Below are 19,181 nucleotides of genomic sequence, written 5' to 3'. Positions count from 1 at the left end.
GCCCTTTCCCAGCTTGTTGGCTACGGTAAGGAGTTTTTAAATTGCTTTACAAAATGGTTCAGGCTTGTCCCAGCTCAAACTTGCACTCCTCTGGGAGGCAGGAAATTTTTTTGACTCAGGAAAACCAGGGACCTGCTAAAGCAGAACAGTGGCACTAACACTCTTTAAGACGATAGCTCCGGCTCTGTAGCACAGCAGTGTTGTCTGGTAAATACTGAGCTTCTGTTTAAGATCTACACTATTTTTTCACTTAATTTCCTGCAACTGATGGTAATATCTCTTTCCTTGTGCCTTGTAACTTTGTAGAACACAATCCATAAAAAAGAGGATTATTTAGTTTGGAAATCGGCTAATTTGTGAAGCAGTACCAACACTTCTTCAGGCTTAACCACTCCTTTATATCGCAGCTGTTTAGACCAGCGTTAAATCATGTTGCTGTGCAGGTGCTTGGTTTATAGTTTCACAAGGAAGGATGCAATGAGCACATGCCAACAGCTGCTCAATTTCCATCTGTACTGAATTCATCCCGTGCTTGTGCAATAAGGAAAAATTCTTCTATGCTGTCTGGCCACTCCCTCGTTTTTTCCTTAATATTCAGCCTTGTACAGCGCTTCTGTTTGAACTGTGGTAATGAAGTGGCTAGGTCTGTTTGTACCCAGTGGCAGGAACACTTCCACATACATGGAAGAGGGCTTTGTTAAAGGCTTGCTTCAGCAATTCTTCTCTGTGCAGTCACCATCCCTGGGCTGGTCTTAACAGAGTTCTTACATTTCACCTGTCGTGTTTTCTGTCACCAAATTTCCTTCTTAGTCGAGGTGCCTCTAGCTCCAGCACCACTTAGGTTTTACACAGTCGTGTTACCGTTGTGGTGGCTCTTGCAGCAGAGCCCAGGGAACGCGCTGCGTGTGACTCCGGGCTGTCAGCCACTGCTGGACAGCTGGCAAGGGGCAAGGTCCTACTCCCTGAGGGCACTGAGCCTGAGCGTCTTCTGTAAATTAGAACGATTAAAAACTAAAAAAAAAACAAACACCACCACCACCAAACAGTGCCATGGATCTAATACATTCTGCAAACTGCTGCTCTATGGAGCAAAAGAGGCATGCACATAACCACGGTCTAATAAACAATTTAAATGTTTATTTGAAAAATGTTAACAATACAAATCAGTATGGGAAGACTGAGCCTACTTAGTAAGCCAGTACTTTTGTACATTTTTAGGGGGGTGTTGGGATGTCGCGCAGTACTGCTGTCACAAATACAAAAAGCATGTTGTGAACAAGCCACGTTACAAGTGCCAACAATTTTTATGAGCGAAAGGGGCCATAAAAGTATAAAGTGCTTGAAATACAAATCTGCCTTTTTTAAGCTTTGTTTTGCACGTACGTCAAAGTACTCAAGCAACACAGATGTTGGTAGTGATACTTCCCTTGCAAGGCACGCTCAACCCTATGAGATACAAACCCAGGCTGGGCAGCTTTGTTTCGGCTTGCAGGCACGTGTCATGCTTGTGGAACTCCTCTGTCCTTTTCTGAAGAACGCTATCTGGAGACTTCAGGGCGCCCTGAATTTCACCAGCTCCCTACTTACAGGACAGCTGAACTGGTTTATCTGTGGGTGTGAAGGCAGCCAGCATCCTGACTCGAGCCGCGAGAAGTGACTTCACAGAAGTTAAAACCAAAGGTAACCCTCAGGGTAGAAAGATGTTTTATTCTGAAGCTCTGAAAAAGGCTGGATGTTTATGGAGAGGCACAGGGGAGTCAGCTCTGGGCCTCAGCCTGTGTCCCTTTGCCAAATAATCAACTGACGTAAGTTTTCTTTGTAGGAAACAAGGGGTTAAGATCAAGTGCCAAATTTCAAGTAAACTAAAAATTCATTAATTAAAACAAAACAAAACGAACTCCAAAGTCAGCACAGTATTAAGTACATGCTTTCTCATCTAAATTGCTTTTCCTGTCTGGAACATCTGAAGGCAAGCTGATGGTTATCACAGGTACAAAGCTGTCTTGATCCAGCAGAAGGATGCCTCTGAAAGGTAAGATTACCTGGCATTAGACAATAGTAGACAAAATAATGCTGCGTTTTAAAAATTACAGCTTGCTCCTGTTTCAGAGGGGTCCCGTGACCCAGTCTGTGCATCTGAACTAGCAGCAGCGTAGGCTGTCAGATCAGTTTCAAAGTAGCCTGAAACTGCCCAGCTTTTCAGCTTCTAGGACTGCTCTGACAAGCCACGCACAAGCTGCACGTGCTCCAACTGAACAAGAAAGTCCTGCACGTGGCTTCCTCTCGTCTGTGCTTCCTCTGCCATGGACAGACCGTCAGGCACTGGGCTGAACAGACTATGTTGGTTAGAACTTTTTTTCTAGTTCTGCTTAGTTCAAAGCTTCACACGTGGCAGTATTAAGCTACTTGCTGCTGCGCTATGAACTCTCTTCGCTTTCTGTACCTCTAACAAGTCAGTCAGAGGAAGTACTCCAGTCTGACGGCACGCTTTGTGAGGTGTCATGGGGATCTGCTTTCTCAATTTGCCAACCCTCCATTTTCCTAGCTCTGTTGGAAGCACCAAGACCATTCTTATCCCGTGGTAGATACATAAATTAACCACGCTCAGGGCTTTTCAGAAGCACAGCTGGTCAGTATGATTTGAGAATATCAGCTGTGCTTGCTCAGAGTGAGGATGCACGCTTTGCTGTCAGTCATTTCTCCTGAAAGAACATATGGTTCCAAGGATTAGGGCTTGCTGAATTGACTTAGGTTGCTTAAAAACGTTCGTGCTTGCCCATTCCAGCACTAAACCTATACTGATTCTCAGCTACAGTTACCACTTTATCTTTCCATGCCTTGTTTGGGAAACTTGCTTCTCTGAAAAATATTTGTGTTGCTGGAAACATCCCAGCTGAGTGAATAAAGCCACTCACAGACAACCAACCTGATCCATAACCTTTTGCCACGAATGATACCGCCACTTCCTATGGTTTATAAGCTGCCTATACAGACAGATCCTACTTGGAGAAATTTGCAAAGCCAAATTTGAGACCTTTCATAGCTACAGTAATGACTCTTATACTAGTCAATATGAAAGATTTAGGACTGGAATGGTTTAGCTCTAGCTTCTACCTTCCTCTCTTGGAGCTATGTTAATGGTGTCTCAAAACTCAGTCCTTAGAAAATCTGATAAAAATTTGGCATTATGACAACCAAGCTTAAGACATTTCCAATGAAAGGTTTGCCTGTGTTCCTCTGAAATATGTATGCATCAACAGGCCGCCTGGAATGGAAAGTTACTGGCAGCCTTCTTAGTCAGTTGTTGCCCCAGTATTCCTAAAGAACAAGGCTGTTTCTAACTTAAAAGATTTTTTAGTAGTGCTTTGTCTTCATCAGAAAAAAAAATAATGCGGAAGTTACTTACTTGTTTTCACAGGAAGGGAAAATCACCTTTAAGACTTTCAGAATGAGAGCTGCTCCCACGACTCCAACCACAATGACTTCCATCAAATTAAAGAAGATGGGTAAAGATCGAAACCAGAATCTGCAGAGCCATTTTCTCAAGTCTTCCACCCACTGGCACATCACCTACAACCAAGCAGGTAGATAGAAAAAGACAGGTTGCAAAACAAAGCAGGTGCAGTTTTTGTGGCTACTCCTGAATCACATTGCACGGTGGTAACTTTACGGATAGATAGATAAATAAATATGCTGAAGTATATGTAAAAGCAGGATGGAGTTGATTGGTGACTCAAACCTGTTTCTTTTACAAAGCTTGGAACCTTCCAACTGAATTACTCTATTTGGAGGTTTAATTTTTGAGGAAGTGATTCATCCTGGAGGAGTCCCTTGAAAGGAAAGGGAAAATAAAGGGACACTTGAACAAAGAAGGTGAAGGATAGGCTATTTTGGCCTAGGCTTAGGGTAGCTATGATTACCTAACTATAGGTAAGAGCAGGGAAAGAGTTACTGAAGCCCACGCGAGGGGTAGCAGGTAACTTTCAGCATACTATTTTTGCCATCCTCTTTAATCAGCATACTGTAATGTTGTAATGTGTTTCTTTCAGCCACAAAGGAGGGTGTGGAGCCTAACTCTACCTCATCTGGAACTGAAACTTCTCAAGCTGCTACTGTGTTTCTTAGGGGTGAGACCCATGGCTCATCTCCCAGAGTGGCCAGCATTTGCCTCTAAGCAATGCCAGAAAAAAATACGTATTTTTAAAAAAAGTCATTTGGAGCTCAACAAGAGTCAAAATCATTATAAATAGGCTCATATAATGGAGATATCACAATCTACTTTCATGACATATCTGTGAGGTTGCAACATTTCAGGATTTAGACACTTATTTGACTTCAGCTGCAGTAAAAACCCACGATTTCTCACTGCTACAGGGTAATTTAGAAATGGTGTTGTTTTGTTTTTCTTCTTGGTTTTTACAGTTTCCTAGAATCTGTCTGTAACAGCCTATTGTTCTTAGTGTTTGGCTGCGGGGATTTCTTCGACTTCTGTGGAAATCAGTTAGTGTTAGATACCTTACACAACTGAGAATCCTGTTCTTCAACAACTACAAAGCAGCAAAACAGTCATCTAAGAAGTCACCTACTAGGCTAAGCAGGAACGGCAATTCTTTCCTCGATAAATCTGTTATTATATGCCAGGTTGCTTTTTTTCAAATGAAAAATAGAGGTCCAAAGACGAAGGTCTAGGAATGTTACACACCTTCTTAGTATCTTTAAACGGATGTTTTGGTTGGCCTTTACGCAAAGGAAAATCCCCCTATCTGAATCCTTACAATGCTGTTATGTGGTTTGTTCTGTAAATATCCAAGAAGGAGGAAAACCTGGTATTTGTACATGTTGCTGAAGACAATACTAAAAATAGTGAAGGAAGACTGTTCCCTAAAACTGTAATATTGATGAACCGTCTGCTTGGTCCATGCTATGCTGCTAGAATTAAAACACCACCCCCAAATGCACCCTACCTTGTACGAAGATGGAGGTTCTATCCTAAGAGGGGTCTCTGGTAACTTGCCAGGTAATGTCTCCTCATCCACTGTAGTTTCTGCTTGCCGGATGAGGTACTGACTGGTGGTTTGCAGTGGGTCCTGAATATCTAAAGAAGAAAAGACAGATTTACTGGGAGGATTATTTTTTAATTTGACTCTCTAATCAAGAAAGCGAAGACACGCTGCCTTTCTATCTTTACGGTACAACTATCCTAAGTTTACAGGAAGATCACAGAAGGAACTTTTTTTTTTTAATTAAAAAACTTTTTTTTTTTTTTTTTAACTTTAGCAGTGAACTTGGTAAGAAGCAGCAGTGTTACAATGCAGCCTTTAGATGTGCCCTTAGCTGCAAAATTTCAGCCGTCACCAGGTTTAAAAAGTAATGAACTAGACAAAAAATATTAATCTCCTGTGAAATCCTTGAGTTTCTGACTAAACTAAGCCAAAATAAGATTAAGGTATCCAGTAGCTTCTCTTGCTTTAAAGTAATTCAATTTTAATAACCACTTTCTGGTTTGGAAGTGACCCAGACAGGTATTTCCTTTGCAGTTTTCTCTTTCAGTCTCAGGAAAAGGGGGGAGCTTTACAGAAATTTCCATAACAGCAAAGAGATAAATTTATTCATGTGAATGTCTGGGTTGCAGGTTTACAAGCACCAAGTAATTCAGAAGAGAACAGATTTAAAAACAAAATGAAATAACCAGAATGTAGAAGAGTGGAATTTAGGTGTAAAAAATACTTCCCTGTTAATCCAGAACTATTTTACTATGCAAAACACAAGAATAATGTTGTTCCTTTGCCCTGTACAGCAGTGTGTTAACTATGGTTAAAAATATTATTTAACAGCTAAGAGAGATACCTTTTCCTGAGAGGTTGGGGAGTGTAAACAGCATGTCGTTGTCCCTTGGGATGGAATACAGCATGCTCTCTTTCAAAGGGACAGTGTAGTTTGAATGTCTAAGTACTCTCAGGTCCTTCACTAAAATATCTATTTCTGTTACTTCTTCCTGCTGAACCTGCAAGAGAGGCAAACATACCGTGTTTAAATTGACTGAATTTACAGTTAGGATGAAGTAGGCTGGCAAAGAAAACCAATATGTGACAGAAAACTCCAAGCCATTATGACTGAGACATACAGATGTTGTAACATGAGTCAGTATTCTTTGTTTTTACTTAACATGCTTCCACAGCCTATGCCACATTAAAACATAGGCTAAACAGACTGGGTCTCCCTCGCCCTGCAAAAACGTGTGGCACTCAATCCATGGGCTCTCAACCAAGTCTTACATAGCTCTTCTTGTCAGGGAGGCATCTGAAAGCACAGAAAGCTGATATATGTAGTAAAAGGACACACGAACATTTAGTGTGCTGCTGAGACAAGACTGACACTTCTGCTTTTGCAGTCGTGTTGCTTTTTTTCATACAAGTGAAAAAATCCCACTGAGATCACTCATTGCTGCTTTTATTTTTTTACCTTAAACTTACATTCCTTTTCCTTGAACTTGCATCACTCAGGGCAGGCAACAATGCAGTGTAGAGAAACTGTTTATTCATATATTCAGTTCTTCTATTACACATTGATGTAAAATAGAATAGTTTTCCTCCTCCTCCAGCACTGCACTGGACCTACTTCATTGAACAATCACTGCAGGCCTCATTTACACAGAAGACACTCAGCATAGCTACTACTAGCATCGACAGCTGCAGTGTAAGGCCAAGAACTGACAGAAATCCAATGTCTGTGACTACAACAAGAACTGCAGCAGAGATATTTCTACAAGAAAGGAATACGGGTTACAATTCAGTTTCACTTGTGTTTTCAGAGCCATAGGCCAACTGTCTCCTTGTGCTCCTAATGTGCAGGACAATGCGATGAAGATGATGATTGTTACTGTCAGCTCGTAACTAAGGGGAACGATGGAAAGCTTCTGACTTAAAGGAAGAAAACAGCATGAGCTTTCTGGTCATTCTCACCGGGTGCCTGTGCAAACCTGATATGCATTTTGATATCCAGTTTGAGATCTGAAATACAGCTCCACTACTGTGTTACAGCTAAAATAAAACAAAGCACATTATCCAACTAACAGTGGGATAAGAACCTCATTAAAAAAATGAAACAAAACCTTCATATCTCTCAGTGGGATCATCATTTTCATGAACAGAGTAAAATTTTGGCATGATGTAGAGCTGTGAAAAGTACTACATGCTGGGCATGCCATTAATTAAAGATCACTGTTATTATCCTCCTCCTCCTATAAAAAAAACGCAGCGGAATATAAGACAGCAGCTTTTCCTTCTATCCAGAACCTTCCTAGTTAGAAAAATAACTACAGCGTACAGGCGATTTTGAGAACTTGGCTCTGTACATTTCAAGCTCAGCTGCAATTGTAGCCCCTCATGTTCACCAGTATTTGTGCAAATCAGATAGATATGTGTGTTTTTTTTCTGTTCATCTCAAAACCCATGTTCAACATCAAGTTTTTTATTCAAATCAATCAATTAGCTTACATACACAATAACCTAAGGCTAAGTCCTCAGATGGTCCTTCTCAACAAGCCCACCTGCTTCATTTGTTGTTGCTGCAAGCCACGTGATTGAAATGCTTTGTTAGCTTGGGATAAATAATGGAGAAAAACTCAGAATGAACATATGCCTCTTTTATTAATTTTGTACATTACTTTGAAATTATTTGAATTATTGCTCGTGAGTTTGACTTTCCTTGCATAAATGCACATTTTGAAAAAGTATGCGACAGTTAATGATATTCTGACAACCTTAATGGAAAATCATCCAACTCTTAGCTACTAAAATAAGAACAGAAGCATTAAAACTTGAGTTCTCCTCAAGAAACACCTCTGCTACTACACAGGTTGGTATCATTTTCCTCAATACTGTGCTAGCTACACATAAAACTTTTAACTCTTGGTTGACTCTCCTAAATTCAAAACAAGCAACGTGTTTTTTTTTTTTTTTGTATTATTTTTATTTTTGCATTATCTTTATTTACCTGTCTGCCATCAATTTCTGTCACTTCTTCCTGGATGACAATCAGCTGCAAATCAGAACTGGATGCCAAAGGCCACTCGTGAACCATGATGCGGACGCTGACGGTTCCCAGGCGCTGCTGATCTGCTGGGTTGCCCAAGCTTCCATTCTCCACTGTTAGGACACAACGTCACAGTTTTCAAAGAGAAACCATCCCAGCCAGAAAGCAGAACTCTCCATGGGGCGAACAGATGCAACTCTAACATAGAGCACATGTGCCTTTGCACAGGTAGCATCTCCGTGGGAAAGTCATTACAACCACAGAGGACCACTAGAGCTGGGTTTTAGTGAAGAAATAGCTAGCGAGGAAGCATGTTCCCTTTCATTTCAGTTCTTCAGAGCTGGGGCTGGGAATTCACCATTTTATTTTGCAAGCGCTTCAAATGTTTTAAATGAATCAAATGCAGTTGGATTTTATGATCTTTGTACGTCCCTTCCAACTGAACTATTCTATACTAAACCAGAGATGTCCTAGCGATTGTATCAAAGCCCGGACTAGGCTGGCATCCTTAACATTTCCAGTAACTGCTACTATGAGCAGTTGTTCTCTGGGAAACAGATGCCAAGGTTTTTAGCAGTAGATCACCAAATCAAACTCAGAGCAGTCTCATGATACACACAGCAGACAACAGCAGCACTGTACGATCCCCAAAGTGAGGGAGCTCACAAACAATGTGGCCTTTGAGGTTTGCATCGAAGCACCCTAAGCTGCACCCTTTGGCTCCACTATTACTGCTTTCTTATTTCAGTTGTCCGAAGGAGTTCATAAGAGCAATGCCACAGTCCAGACAGCCTCCTGCAAAAACATCTCGATTCATATAACATTCTTCCTCTCAACACTGAAATAAATATGCTCTCCAAAATCACCCTTCTTGAGATATTTGTGTGACATGCATCGCCCTTTCTTTCAAGCGGCTGCCAGAGACATGTTGCTCCTGGGTTCCAGCTCTTCAGCTCTTTCCCACACACACTGCTTGTGCTAGACAAGTGTTGGCTCCCTCATGCGTATTTTTCTGCACCTCCCTCACTCCTTACCATCTTCACGTGGGACTGTGACACCTCAAACTCTCTTCCTACTGAAAAGCCTTCAGCTATTCAACAACCTAACGCTCCACTCGTACACAGAGAACTACTGTCCATGTTTCTCCACAAGCTTAGTATCCTTCTCCCAGGTACCATGCCTCACCTTCAGGGGAACTGAGACCCAGGAAAGAAAGAGGGGCCACTCCCAACAGGTGTAAGCTGGAGTACCGACCTGTTTGCTGAGTGTTTTCTGAACTGTAGCAGCAAGCAGGCATGAAAGGAGCAAGGCCACAAATATCCCAAGCAGCTGAGGCTTCCTGTGTTCAACCTCTCCTGTCTGTGTAAGGCTGCTCAGTCCCCACTACATGCAATAGGAGCTGAAGATGCTCACCCACCTAAACATGACTCTGTGGGAACTTGAGGTGGAAAAACACCAGGAGAATGCTGTTCAGGAGACTTGGTCTCTACTGTTCAAGGGCATGAATGTTTGGCTCAGTTTTGTTATTACATACAGATAATCAGGAGCATTTTTTCCACTCTGTTAACAGGTAACGAGTATCTCAAAATTCCTTCAACCTTTTACAAACATTACCTGAATCTGTCATTGATAATTTAGTTAGCAAATACTGTAACTGTCACTTCACAGGTAACAGACAGGAGGAGCACTTGTTGTCTGGTAGGTAAATGACATGTTGCCGTGTTTTTCTGTCCTAGATAGGATAGACATCTATCTATAGGATAGAAATTCTATCCTACGCTAGACAGGATAGAGAACACAGAAGCAATAGGAATATATCTATCCCAAAAAACAGATGAGCAAATTACTGCTCTCCCACTTCAGAAAAGAAATAGTGTCACATTAATAATTGATGACATTTGGGAAGGAAGGGTTCAAGAGACAAGGTCATGGCTAAGAGAACCAATTTAGAAAAAGCATTAGTACCCTCTAAGTAAACATCTGAATGTAAAAGGAGGATGACCTTAGAAACCAAGCTGGAGACTGCTGCACCTGATCCATCAAGAGATCATTCTGGATACAACAGAAGCTTAAATCAACTAGTTTAATTGCTCTTGCTTAATTAGTTATATAGTATGCTCTGTGTATCTCAAAAATCACAGTGCTTTCTGATCTTTCACAAAAAGGTATAGCACTGAATCAGTGTTAAAAATAGCAGTTTCAAGATCAACTGAAGCCCTTAACCCCACTAAAGGACACTAGCAAACCTGTAGTAATTTGTGCTATAATATCCTATCCAGGAGAAACTTCTTTGTCCAGTGAAGTCAGGCATGAGATAATTAAAAGGTCTTCCCAACATTAATTCATATTTGTGCTATTGAATCCCTTTTTGGATGTATGCCAGCCAGCCTCGGGACACAGCCATTAGCAGGGTGGAGTTGCATCCTTCTGTTTACATTGTCTAGCTTGTAGTGCAAAACACTCTTCTGAAAAGAGAGGCAGTCTCAATTTCAGATGAAACCATTTACATTTAAGCAAATGAATGTGACTTGAGAACAAGATAGTAAGATTTTTTTCCACCCACATCAGGAGCAAAATTCTCGTAATTTGGGAAATGACTTGCTTCTACAATGCTGAAGTTAGTAGGGTATGAGAACACACAGACTTTGGAAGCTTTGGTTACTAGATAACAGGGAATCAAAATACAGCAGGAAAAAACAATGAGAATACTCACATATTACTGTTTGACACGTTATGTGGGCAACCCCGCTTTTCATAGGGAAATCATTTAGATATACCTGTCCATTAGCATAGGTGATATTAAAAACAACCTGAAAGACAGACAGACAGAATGAATGTGCGGTCCTGCCCCTATGCCACAATTCTGTTCCCAGAGGAACGTAATTAATACTGACTGAAGTCAGACAAAACAAAATATTTGCATTCGCATGTGGACTTCGTTTCGCTGCGTATTAATTCATTGCATACATAGTCAATAAATGAAAAAACTGACGAACCTGTCCTTTGTGAAATTCTCCATTGCTTTTCAACATCATAACATCGACTCTGATGGTTTCCTGGAAAACCATGATGAAAAGAGATGTAAGTTTCTATGAGAAAACACAGAAGCAGCTACAGGCCACAAGCAACTTTCACAAGTTATCCTGACAGAATGGCAATGTACCAGTCCCAGAGCACATTGCCAGGCTTTCTGCCTTGCAAAGAAGACTATGCTTACTTGTTCCACGTAAGGTGTTTTTTTTTTCCCTCTTTTAAAATCGAAGGTATTGATGAGATAAAATGACTGCTTCCCCTTTAATACACTTTTAAAATAGAGATACTAATAACCAACCAAAATTCTCAGAAGAACTTGTTATGCATGGATACAGTGGAAGTCTCTCATATTAACTGAAACAGAATTGATTAAGCAAGATAAAATCAGATTCTTGGTCCCTGTAAAGAGCATTAAGCACTCCACTTACTCTTCAAGATGAAGTATAATGTAATACATGTTAGCCTATACTAAAGAACACTCATTTTTGTCAGCATCAACAATAATCCTGTTTTTTTTTCTTTGGTTACCATTCCCAAATAATGCCACACAGGACTCCTCCAAACCCACAGGTAATAGGGATTTATTTCCTTCTTTCCAACCTCAATTACTGTAATTTCTTGTTTCCCTCATTCGGTCCTCTCACTTCATCCTTGTCATTTCAGGGGCTCTATTGCAGATGGGACCTCAAATCTCCCAAATCTGAGCCCTGACAAAGTCTATATCTGGAAACAAACCTCTCTTGAACACAGACAAAGGTAATGATTACCACACTGCTCTCTTGAGCCATCTACACAGAAATAATGTTAAAGTCCCCATTTGCCTTTTGGGAATCTTAATTGATTCTATCTGTGTTTAATTTTCCTTTGGAAAACTCCCCTCTGTGTCTTCAGCACCTTTTTTTAGCACTGAGTTTAATTAAGTTTCACACTAAACAACTAAAATTGAGCTGTGTCTCAAAAGCAAGTAGAACTCATGAAAATTTAAAATGCAAGAATGAATGACTTTCCATTTGGGATTTTTAGGCAGGAAATACTCAGAGTACACAGCACAGAACAGAGAGCTTCTCAAGTACAGCTCCAGTATTAACATTTCCTTATAATAATGGGCGTTAATCGGTGCACTGAGGTAGCCAGAACTATCACAAACTGAAAAACAACATCTAAACCCAAAGCAGCAGAAATCTGGCTTCATATGACAAGCATGGTTTTAAATCCGATACAGATTTAAATAAAAAAAAAAAAAAAAAAAAAAAAAAAGTGCAGATTTAAAAAAATAAAGTAATTTCCTTTGGTTCGAAATGACTTGCCACTGATGTTTCAGATACATTTGTCAAGTCAGCAGGAAAATTCTCTGGCCACTGAGACCAAAAAGAAAATCTCTTTTTCTATGCCCCTCCTAGGAAATGGGTGTTTATACTGACTTTTCTCCAAAACTCAAATCTGAGTTATTCATATTAAACTTATCCATTTACTTAGAAAAACGGAGGTCTATTAACGAATATGTAAAGCGGGTCAATGATATAACAGTAGGATGTGATCTGTTCCGTCATCCTGCAACTTCCTCAAACCACTTTTTCCTCATGTTTTAAGAATGCTGTATATTTAACACAAAAATCCCCTACACGTTTAGCACTTTTTTGAGCATCTGGAGCTGTACTTTTAGACTTCCTACTATTTTCTGCATGATAGGAATCCAAAGGGCCCAGAGGAGGGACCTTCCCGGCAGTCTTAATAGTCCTTCAGTTTTTGAGCTTTAAATCTGAGCTGCTTTACACAGAAAACATTTTGCAATCTTCTTTCACCACCAGCAATGTGACTCACGGAGATTACTAGAAAAAGAAAATGACTGGTAGATAGCTACTACTGAAAAGGAGGAAAATCCCCCTGCTCTTTGTTTTAGTCAAATGCTGTATTTGATAATGAAGGGCAGAGGGCAAAATAGATACGCTCAGCAACTGGGCACCATATGCCCAAGGTGAAACATACGTGTGGGGATTCATCTTCTTCAAGTCACTTGCCCGTTCTGCTGATTTAGTATCCAAAAGCACGGTCATAAACGATGGTATGTACTTAAAGCTTTCACTCAAAGAGTTTATTACATGTTTAAGAAATCAAAATATTTAGGTGGCACATGTCCATGCTGTCAAATTTACAAAAAGTAGAACATAGGATGCAGACAAGTAAGACAGCTGAGCTGACTAGAGGCCTCTGCCACAGAAAGGCCGCAGGCCTCTTGTATATCATCCTTCCCTCTCCTTTACACCAAGCCAGCGAGCCATTTCAGCTCAATAAATTGTCAGAATTTCAACATTTTTGCCTATTTCTTCTGACAAGAAGAAATGGACAAGAAGAGGCACGGGACTGCTGACCCCGCAGGCCCGAGCTGCCAGACAGGCTCCGTGTTGGGGCTGCCTCTGCCCCTCAGCGGCACGGGTTCGTTAAGCTGCCCCAAAACTCTGGGCTCAGATCAATCCTCTGCCACAGCTGTTACACCATGACACTTCACAAGCGATGGAGAACTCATAGTCTTGCCTTCCTGTCACCCCCATGGCCCGTCAGTTCCCACCTGGAGCCAACAATTTCTTCTCCTGATGACTGCCCATACTCTGTATACACATAGTGGCCTATCTGATTTTTTCAGGCTAGAAGCACTTGCTCCTGAGCTGTCCTTGTGTTCTTGTCTTGCCCAAGCAGTCTCACAAGACTTGGTATGAAACATTTCAAGCAGATCTCAAAGTTTTGGCGCTAACAAATAACTAGTTTTCAACTGTTCCTGCTCCAAATGTTCGCAAACTGATACCCAAAATGCAGCAGGGCCTGCTGTGACCAAACTGCTGTGGCCGACTTCCCCGACCCTACACACCCCAAAACAGAGCCTACATGAGGACAAGAGCCACAAGACAGGCCAAACACAGTGAAATGTGGGGCAGGGGGCTCACCCACAGCAGGCTCTGCGTGGTGCACCCCCACCTGTTAGAAAGTGCTCCCATTTGGGACCATCTCACCTTCTTTCCAGTTCCAGGCGTGAAGACTCACGGACTTAAGAAACATCCTTTAACTTCAACACAGAAAATGTTTGATTATCTTAGGATAATGCAATTCACTACTTCAGAAAACAACAAAAAAAGGCACTTTACATCTTTACGGATATGCCTTACAGCTACACACCTCACTACTAAGAAAAGTAAGTAACTCCGCATCATTTATTTCCTGTATCAAAAACAACGAAGCCAATCCTGCCGTAGCAAAGCCGCTGAGTGCAGGACATGGGCCCTGTGCCGTAATCCACAATATTGCTCTTTTGAGTTCTGGAGAAGCCTGAACTATGAGTATAAGCTTTGTTTGTATCACTTACAACACATTTTTGAATATTAACAATATCACGAATGTTCATGTAAGTCTCAGACACTCCTGTAATTTAAAACATTCATTGGGATATTTGAGAAAGCTGCTCTTTGAGAGTCAGAATCGAAGGACAGCCCCACAAAGCAATTTGGGTCCCCAGGAACCAGGCTGTGCTTTCAACTTACCACTGACACCCATCCCATCGCTCACAGCACCTTAGCCCTCGCTGTGCGGGCGCAAACCTTCACACAAAACTCTCCAATTTACGCTAGAAATTTACCCATCGTTCTTAATGCCATTACAGGACGTAGAAGGGCCTCCTGAGTTTTCCTAAGGCTCCTCATTGCTGTTTTAGTGCTCTGGCAGTGACATTTACAGTGGCAACGGCCACAGGACCTGCAAAGCAGACAGCACTTACACCACAAATGCATGTCATTCTCTTGGTGGAAAGCTAGGCTATGGCTGTAATAATGTAGCAATGTTGTGATTTTTGTGAACCTGAATCAATAGCGATAAGCAGGCAGCGATCATTTTCCAGTCCCTTCTCTTTAGCCATGTGCTGCGACAGAACCCAGGAGGGGTAAGCGGGGCAGCACAATACAGCAGTAGCAGAAGAGCAAGATGACAAAGAATATATAAAGCATCTGACATAATTTAAAAGGGAATATCCATTAGCTCCTAAAGACTCCCCACACCAATGCCACACAAAGCTACAGAGAACGCTTCACCAAACCCCAGCCTTTAATGAAAAATGCCACACAAGACAAAGCCGTTTGGTCTAATCACTCAGGAACTTTAAACAGATCTGACTACAGATTCATGAAAAAACCTCTGGCAGGCAGTAGGTACGCGCTGCGGTGCTGTGTAGAGCTTCCCCCAGCACAGGGTAACTGCTAAGTCCTGTAACACTCCCACAGAGCCCATCTCCTGACCGAGCCAGGAGCAGCCAGCCCACTTCAGGCACAGCTGCTCTCTCTTGAGGCTCCCAGACGAGGCTCTGTCTGCGCTGGCAGGCGGCGAAGCGGAGTGGGCAGCGCTGGCAGCAGATGGCCCAGCGCCTGGCCCAGCTGTACGGCGGGCGGCACACAGAGCATCCCACAGAGCATCCCCTCGCAGGCACAGCTGGGACATCCTGCCTGCAGCATGGAGACGTGAAGGGAAGGAAGGCTGCCAAACGGGTAAGGAACGGACAAAACTAAAATCTCTTCATAAATATGACAAGAGACTGTGGGAAAGAGTGCTCAAACTAACCAACAGCTAACATCCAAACTCATACCCTTTGAGTCCATATGGAGAACTGGCTCTAAGGAGAGCAACTCTCTTTTTATAATCTAGGCTCTGTTCTAATTCTTTCACCAGGCTCCGAACAGCTGTGTTGGAGGATAAGCCTTAGCAGGCCATGGGGCACAGCTGAGTTAGGAAATAGGCATGGTGCAGTCCTTGACAAGTTTGCAGGACGATAATTAGCCCCTCACATTTTACCAGATTTTAGTACAAAATCTTCTCAAACAAATATTGATGTTATTAAACTGCATGACAATATTTAGGGTATGACAATGAAATCCTGTATTTAAGTAACTGAAGCTAAACTATCCGTGTTAGTACACAAATCTAACACAATGATGCTTTTGCTTCTCTTTACTTTTCTGAACAAGCAGAAAAATAAGCTTCCTCGCTTTGCCATGACTCATAGTACAACATTGCTTATCCCTTCCTTTGCCCCTCATATGTTGCTAGAACTAATTGCCTTTGCTTTCTCCCTATTAAATCAACTAATGCTATGAATATTTTAACAGGAGTTTTAAAGGTGAATGCTTAGTCTCACATCATCAGGACACAGTTGCACCATACTGCTTTAATTTAATCAAATATACATGGAAAGATGATGTGGTGGTGCCTTTTAACTATAAAGCTCAGAACATGTGCCAGGCTGTTAGTAGGGAACCTGGGATAACGCTATGAAAGAAATACTTCAGCGTGTCACAATTTAAAAGTTTCTTTGATTGAAATACATTACACCCACCGAATCCATACTCACAGGGCTGATGGAGTGAAGATGACTTTTTTCTGTTGCGAAACAATCTATCCTCATAGAGGTTTCTTGCAGTCAACAACAGCCTGAAAAAAATGTTTTTCAAGCAACTGCACTAAAAAATTCCGGTAGGTAAGTAAGCCTTTTCAAAAGTAAACAGTTAAATCTAAATTATCTAGAGACAAATGGAGCAAACAAACATCACAGCATTCAGCCCGCTGTGCTTTTAGCCAGCTTTTATCAGCACATTAAAAATAGTCTACAACACAAAATCTAATTCTTGACCTAGCATCAGAAAAGTACAGTCCTTTAACACAAAGATCGGTTATCTTGTTGCATGATTCCATGCCTTTTTATATAAACTTATGCCTAATATCAATCACTCTGTAATCCAGATTTGCTCATGCAAATTTCAGGAGGAGAAAGCAAAGCTAAAGCACATATGCTAACGTTTTTTAAAAAAAGCTCAGATTTCAAAACAGCTTATTTAAGAAACGACAAGTATTGCACAACAAGGGGGGCGTTCACATTCCGGAGCTCAACAAAAGTGTTTCAGACTTACAAAACGCGATTGCACACACGTTATTCCAAAATGCCAATGTCTTTCCTCAATCCTTCCATTACAGGTTTTGTAACATCGTGGACATCAACTTGGAGGTAAACTTTCACACAGTGCACAAGAACTACAAAATGTGAAGCTGTCAGAAGTATTCTGCCAGCGTACTCTCAGGATTATGGAGTGCACAGTCATGGGAGCCAAAGAAAAGCTTAAAAGACCACCTGTAGTCCCAAACCTTTTTGAGGAAAGATCCTTCTGCCCCCATGCCCTGAGTTGTTAAGCTCGTTGCTTCTGAAGCCAGCCCATGAGTGCTGAATTCCCGCTCTGCCTGTTCCCTTCTTCTCCTACCAGGCTACTTAATATAAATCAGCTCCTGCTCAGACAAGAGCAACTCTTCTACTCAAAACTCTTTCAAGACATGTTCTTCCTTTTACATCGTACAGGATCCTGTACGTACAGAAAGAAGCAGTGCAGAAGGAAGTGTGACTTCTTATTTATATATATATTTTAAAATTTCAAACTGAAAAAAAGTAGTAGAGGTGCATTTTCCCTTTCTGACTCTTGAAAGAGCTTTTCTCCACATACTTACACCACCACACCACTATAAAGCTAAAAAGGTGCAGGTATGTCTAAACTGTCAAAAACTTTGCTGGCAGACCACCTCAGTAATACAGCACGAAAGGACAAACCTGTCCCCACAAGCAAACAGCACGGCTGTGCTCACCAGGTGTTACACCCCAGTTACTCCGACAGGCTTTACTCTGAAACATACCTACCCTACCTCTCACCCCAAGCTGGCTTCCACGTAACCAGCTCAGGCACCCCTGCACCATGCTCACTCACACCTTCAGACCCTAAGGCAGCATGAGCAGATGTGCCTCTGTGTCTCGTATAATTGCCTGCTGTGGGAAATAGCTTTAACGCTACGGAGCTGAAGTTTTGGTGTGAAAGAATGACAGTTTCTGGATGGAAGACGGTAAGCAATGGTGCAGGTTTATATTATATCCCTCTGCTACTTCTGCTTGCCCAATCCCACATCGCTCTCCTTTCCTCAGAGGGGGATTCACGAAGTACCTGAGCTTCCTCTGCCCTCTCATACCTCCGTGCGCCTGACTTCAAGCACAGGTGCATGCCTATAGATCTCTGAAGACCTAGATCCCCATTGTGAGGAGCTAAGCCCATCTCCCTCCAGAGGCTCACCAGGAGAGGCAGGGACCAGGAAGCGAGCCCAGGATCCTGCTTTGCAGCACAGGATGTGCCAGCGCAGGGCCTGCGCCAGGCTGCCTTGGAATGGCGTTATTCCAGCGCAGGAGCTCTGGAGGAAAAGAAGCCGTAATAAATTCGTGCCCGTGACAGCGATTTTGCTATGGCTAGGCAAGTGACTGCGAACCCCATCTTCCCTCTGTGGGATCTCACAGCTGGCAGGTCACGATTCCTAGGGTCTGAGGAAGATATTTAGTCACGACTTAACCACAGGCACCAAAGCAGCCGGTTCTCTTCTGTAAGCCCCGAGGCCACGGCTCCCCCCGTCACGGCGCATCGCTGCATCCCCCTCAGCACATCCCTGCACAGCACCACAGCAGTCCTTCTGCGCCTCGAAAAGCCACCACATTTAACTCGAAACGGACCTTACCGGGACACTGCCCGGCTTCCGGACGAGGAAAAAAAGCAGCTGGCACGGCACCCCGCGATGTGCCGAGAGACCCCAACCCGCCTGCGGGTCCCACTCACGGGCACAGACAGCGGGAGGAGCAGCGAGCCGTCACGGCTCGGCCGGGCACCCCGCGCACCGCACCCAAATACCCCCCCACCCCCAATTATAGCTCTTTTTGGGGCATTTTACATCGCATTTACCCCCCCCCGCAGGGCGCCCTGCGGGCACGGGCAGCGAGCCTTGCCCTCGCCCTTCGCCTACGGGCGGCGGGGCGCTGCCTGCGGGCAGGGGTGGCGGCGCACAGCCCCCCTCCACCCAGCCGAGCCCCCCCTCAGCCCGGCCGGTCCCCGGAGGGCTCCGCGGAGCCTCCCGGCCCGGCCCGGCCCGGTACCTGGCCCAGCTGCGGAGCGGCGGCCGGGCCCAGCAGCGCGGCGGCCAGCGGCGGCAGCAGCAGCAGCAGCGGCAGCAGCCCGGGCCGGCCCCGCGCCGCCTCCATCTTGCGACCCGGGAACGAAAACAAAGTG

At 43.1% G+C, this 19,181-nt stretch overlaps 1 protein-coding gene across 1 annotated transcript; it reads right to left on the bottom strand.

The window, feature by feature from the left end:
- Positions 1 to 1,123: 1,123 nt before the first annotated feature.
- On the bottom strand, positions 1,124 to 19,181 carry GINM1 (glycosylated integral membrane protein 1). The gene is made up of 8 exons (XM_084283494.1): positions 19,049 to 19,181; positions 11,031 to 11,090; positions 10,748 to 10,844; positions 7,996 to 8,147; positions 5,848 to 6,004; positions 4,965 to 5,095; positions 3,407 to 3,570; positions 1,124 to 2,025 (listed from the first exon to the last, which is right to left on the bottom strand). Exons 1-8 carry the CDS (start codon positions 19,151 to 19,153, stop codon positions 1,917 to 1,919), a joined length of 975 nt encoding a protein of 324 aa, XP_084139620.1. The 5' UTR covers positions 19,154 to 19,181; the 3' UTR covers positions 1,124 to 1,916.

Source organism: Netta rufina (genome assembly GCF_964035555.1).
Source record: "Netta rufina genome assembly, chromosome: 3".
Taxonomy (NCBI): domain Eukaryota; kingdom Metazoa; phylum Chordata; class Aves; order Anseriformes; family Anatidae; genus Netta; species Netta rufina.
This window is presented reverse-complemented; position numbering and strand designations above follow the sequence as displayed.

What these genes read in the sequence shown, in the direction of transcription:
- GINM1 (XM_084283494.1), bottom strand. Translation starts at nt 19,153, where the DNA reads ATGGAGGCGGCGCGGGGCCGGCCCGGGCTGCTGCCGCTGCTGCTGCTG. An exon ending in CAGAAATTGATGGCAGACAG is followed by an intron (nt 6,005 to 7,995) that starts GTAAATAAAGAT and finishes CCTCTCTTGCAG; the next exon opens with GTTCAGCAGGAAGAAGTAAC. An exon ending in AACCTCCATCTTCGTACAAG is followed by an intron (nt 3,571 to 4,964) that starts GTAGGGTGCATT and finishes GCTTGGTTGTAG; the next exon opens with GTGATGTGCCAGTGGGTGGA.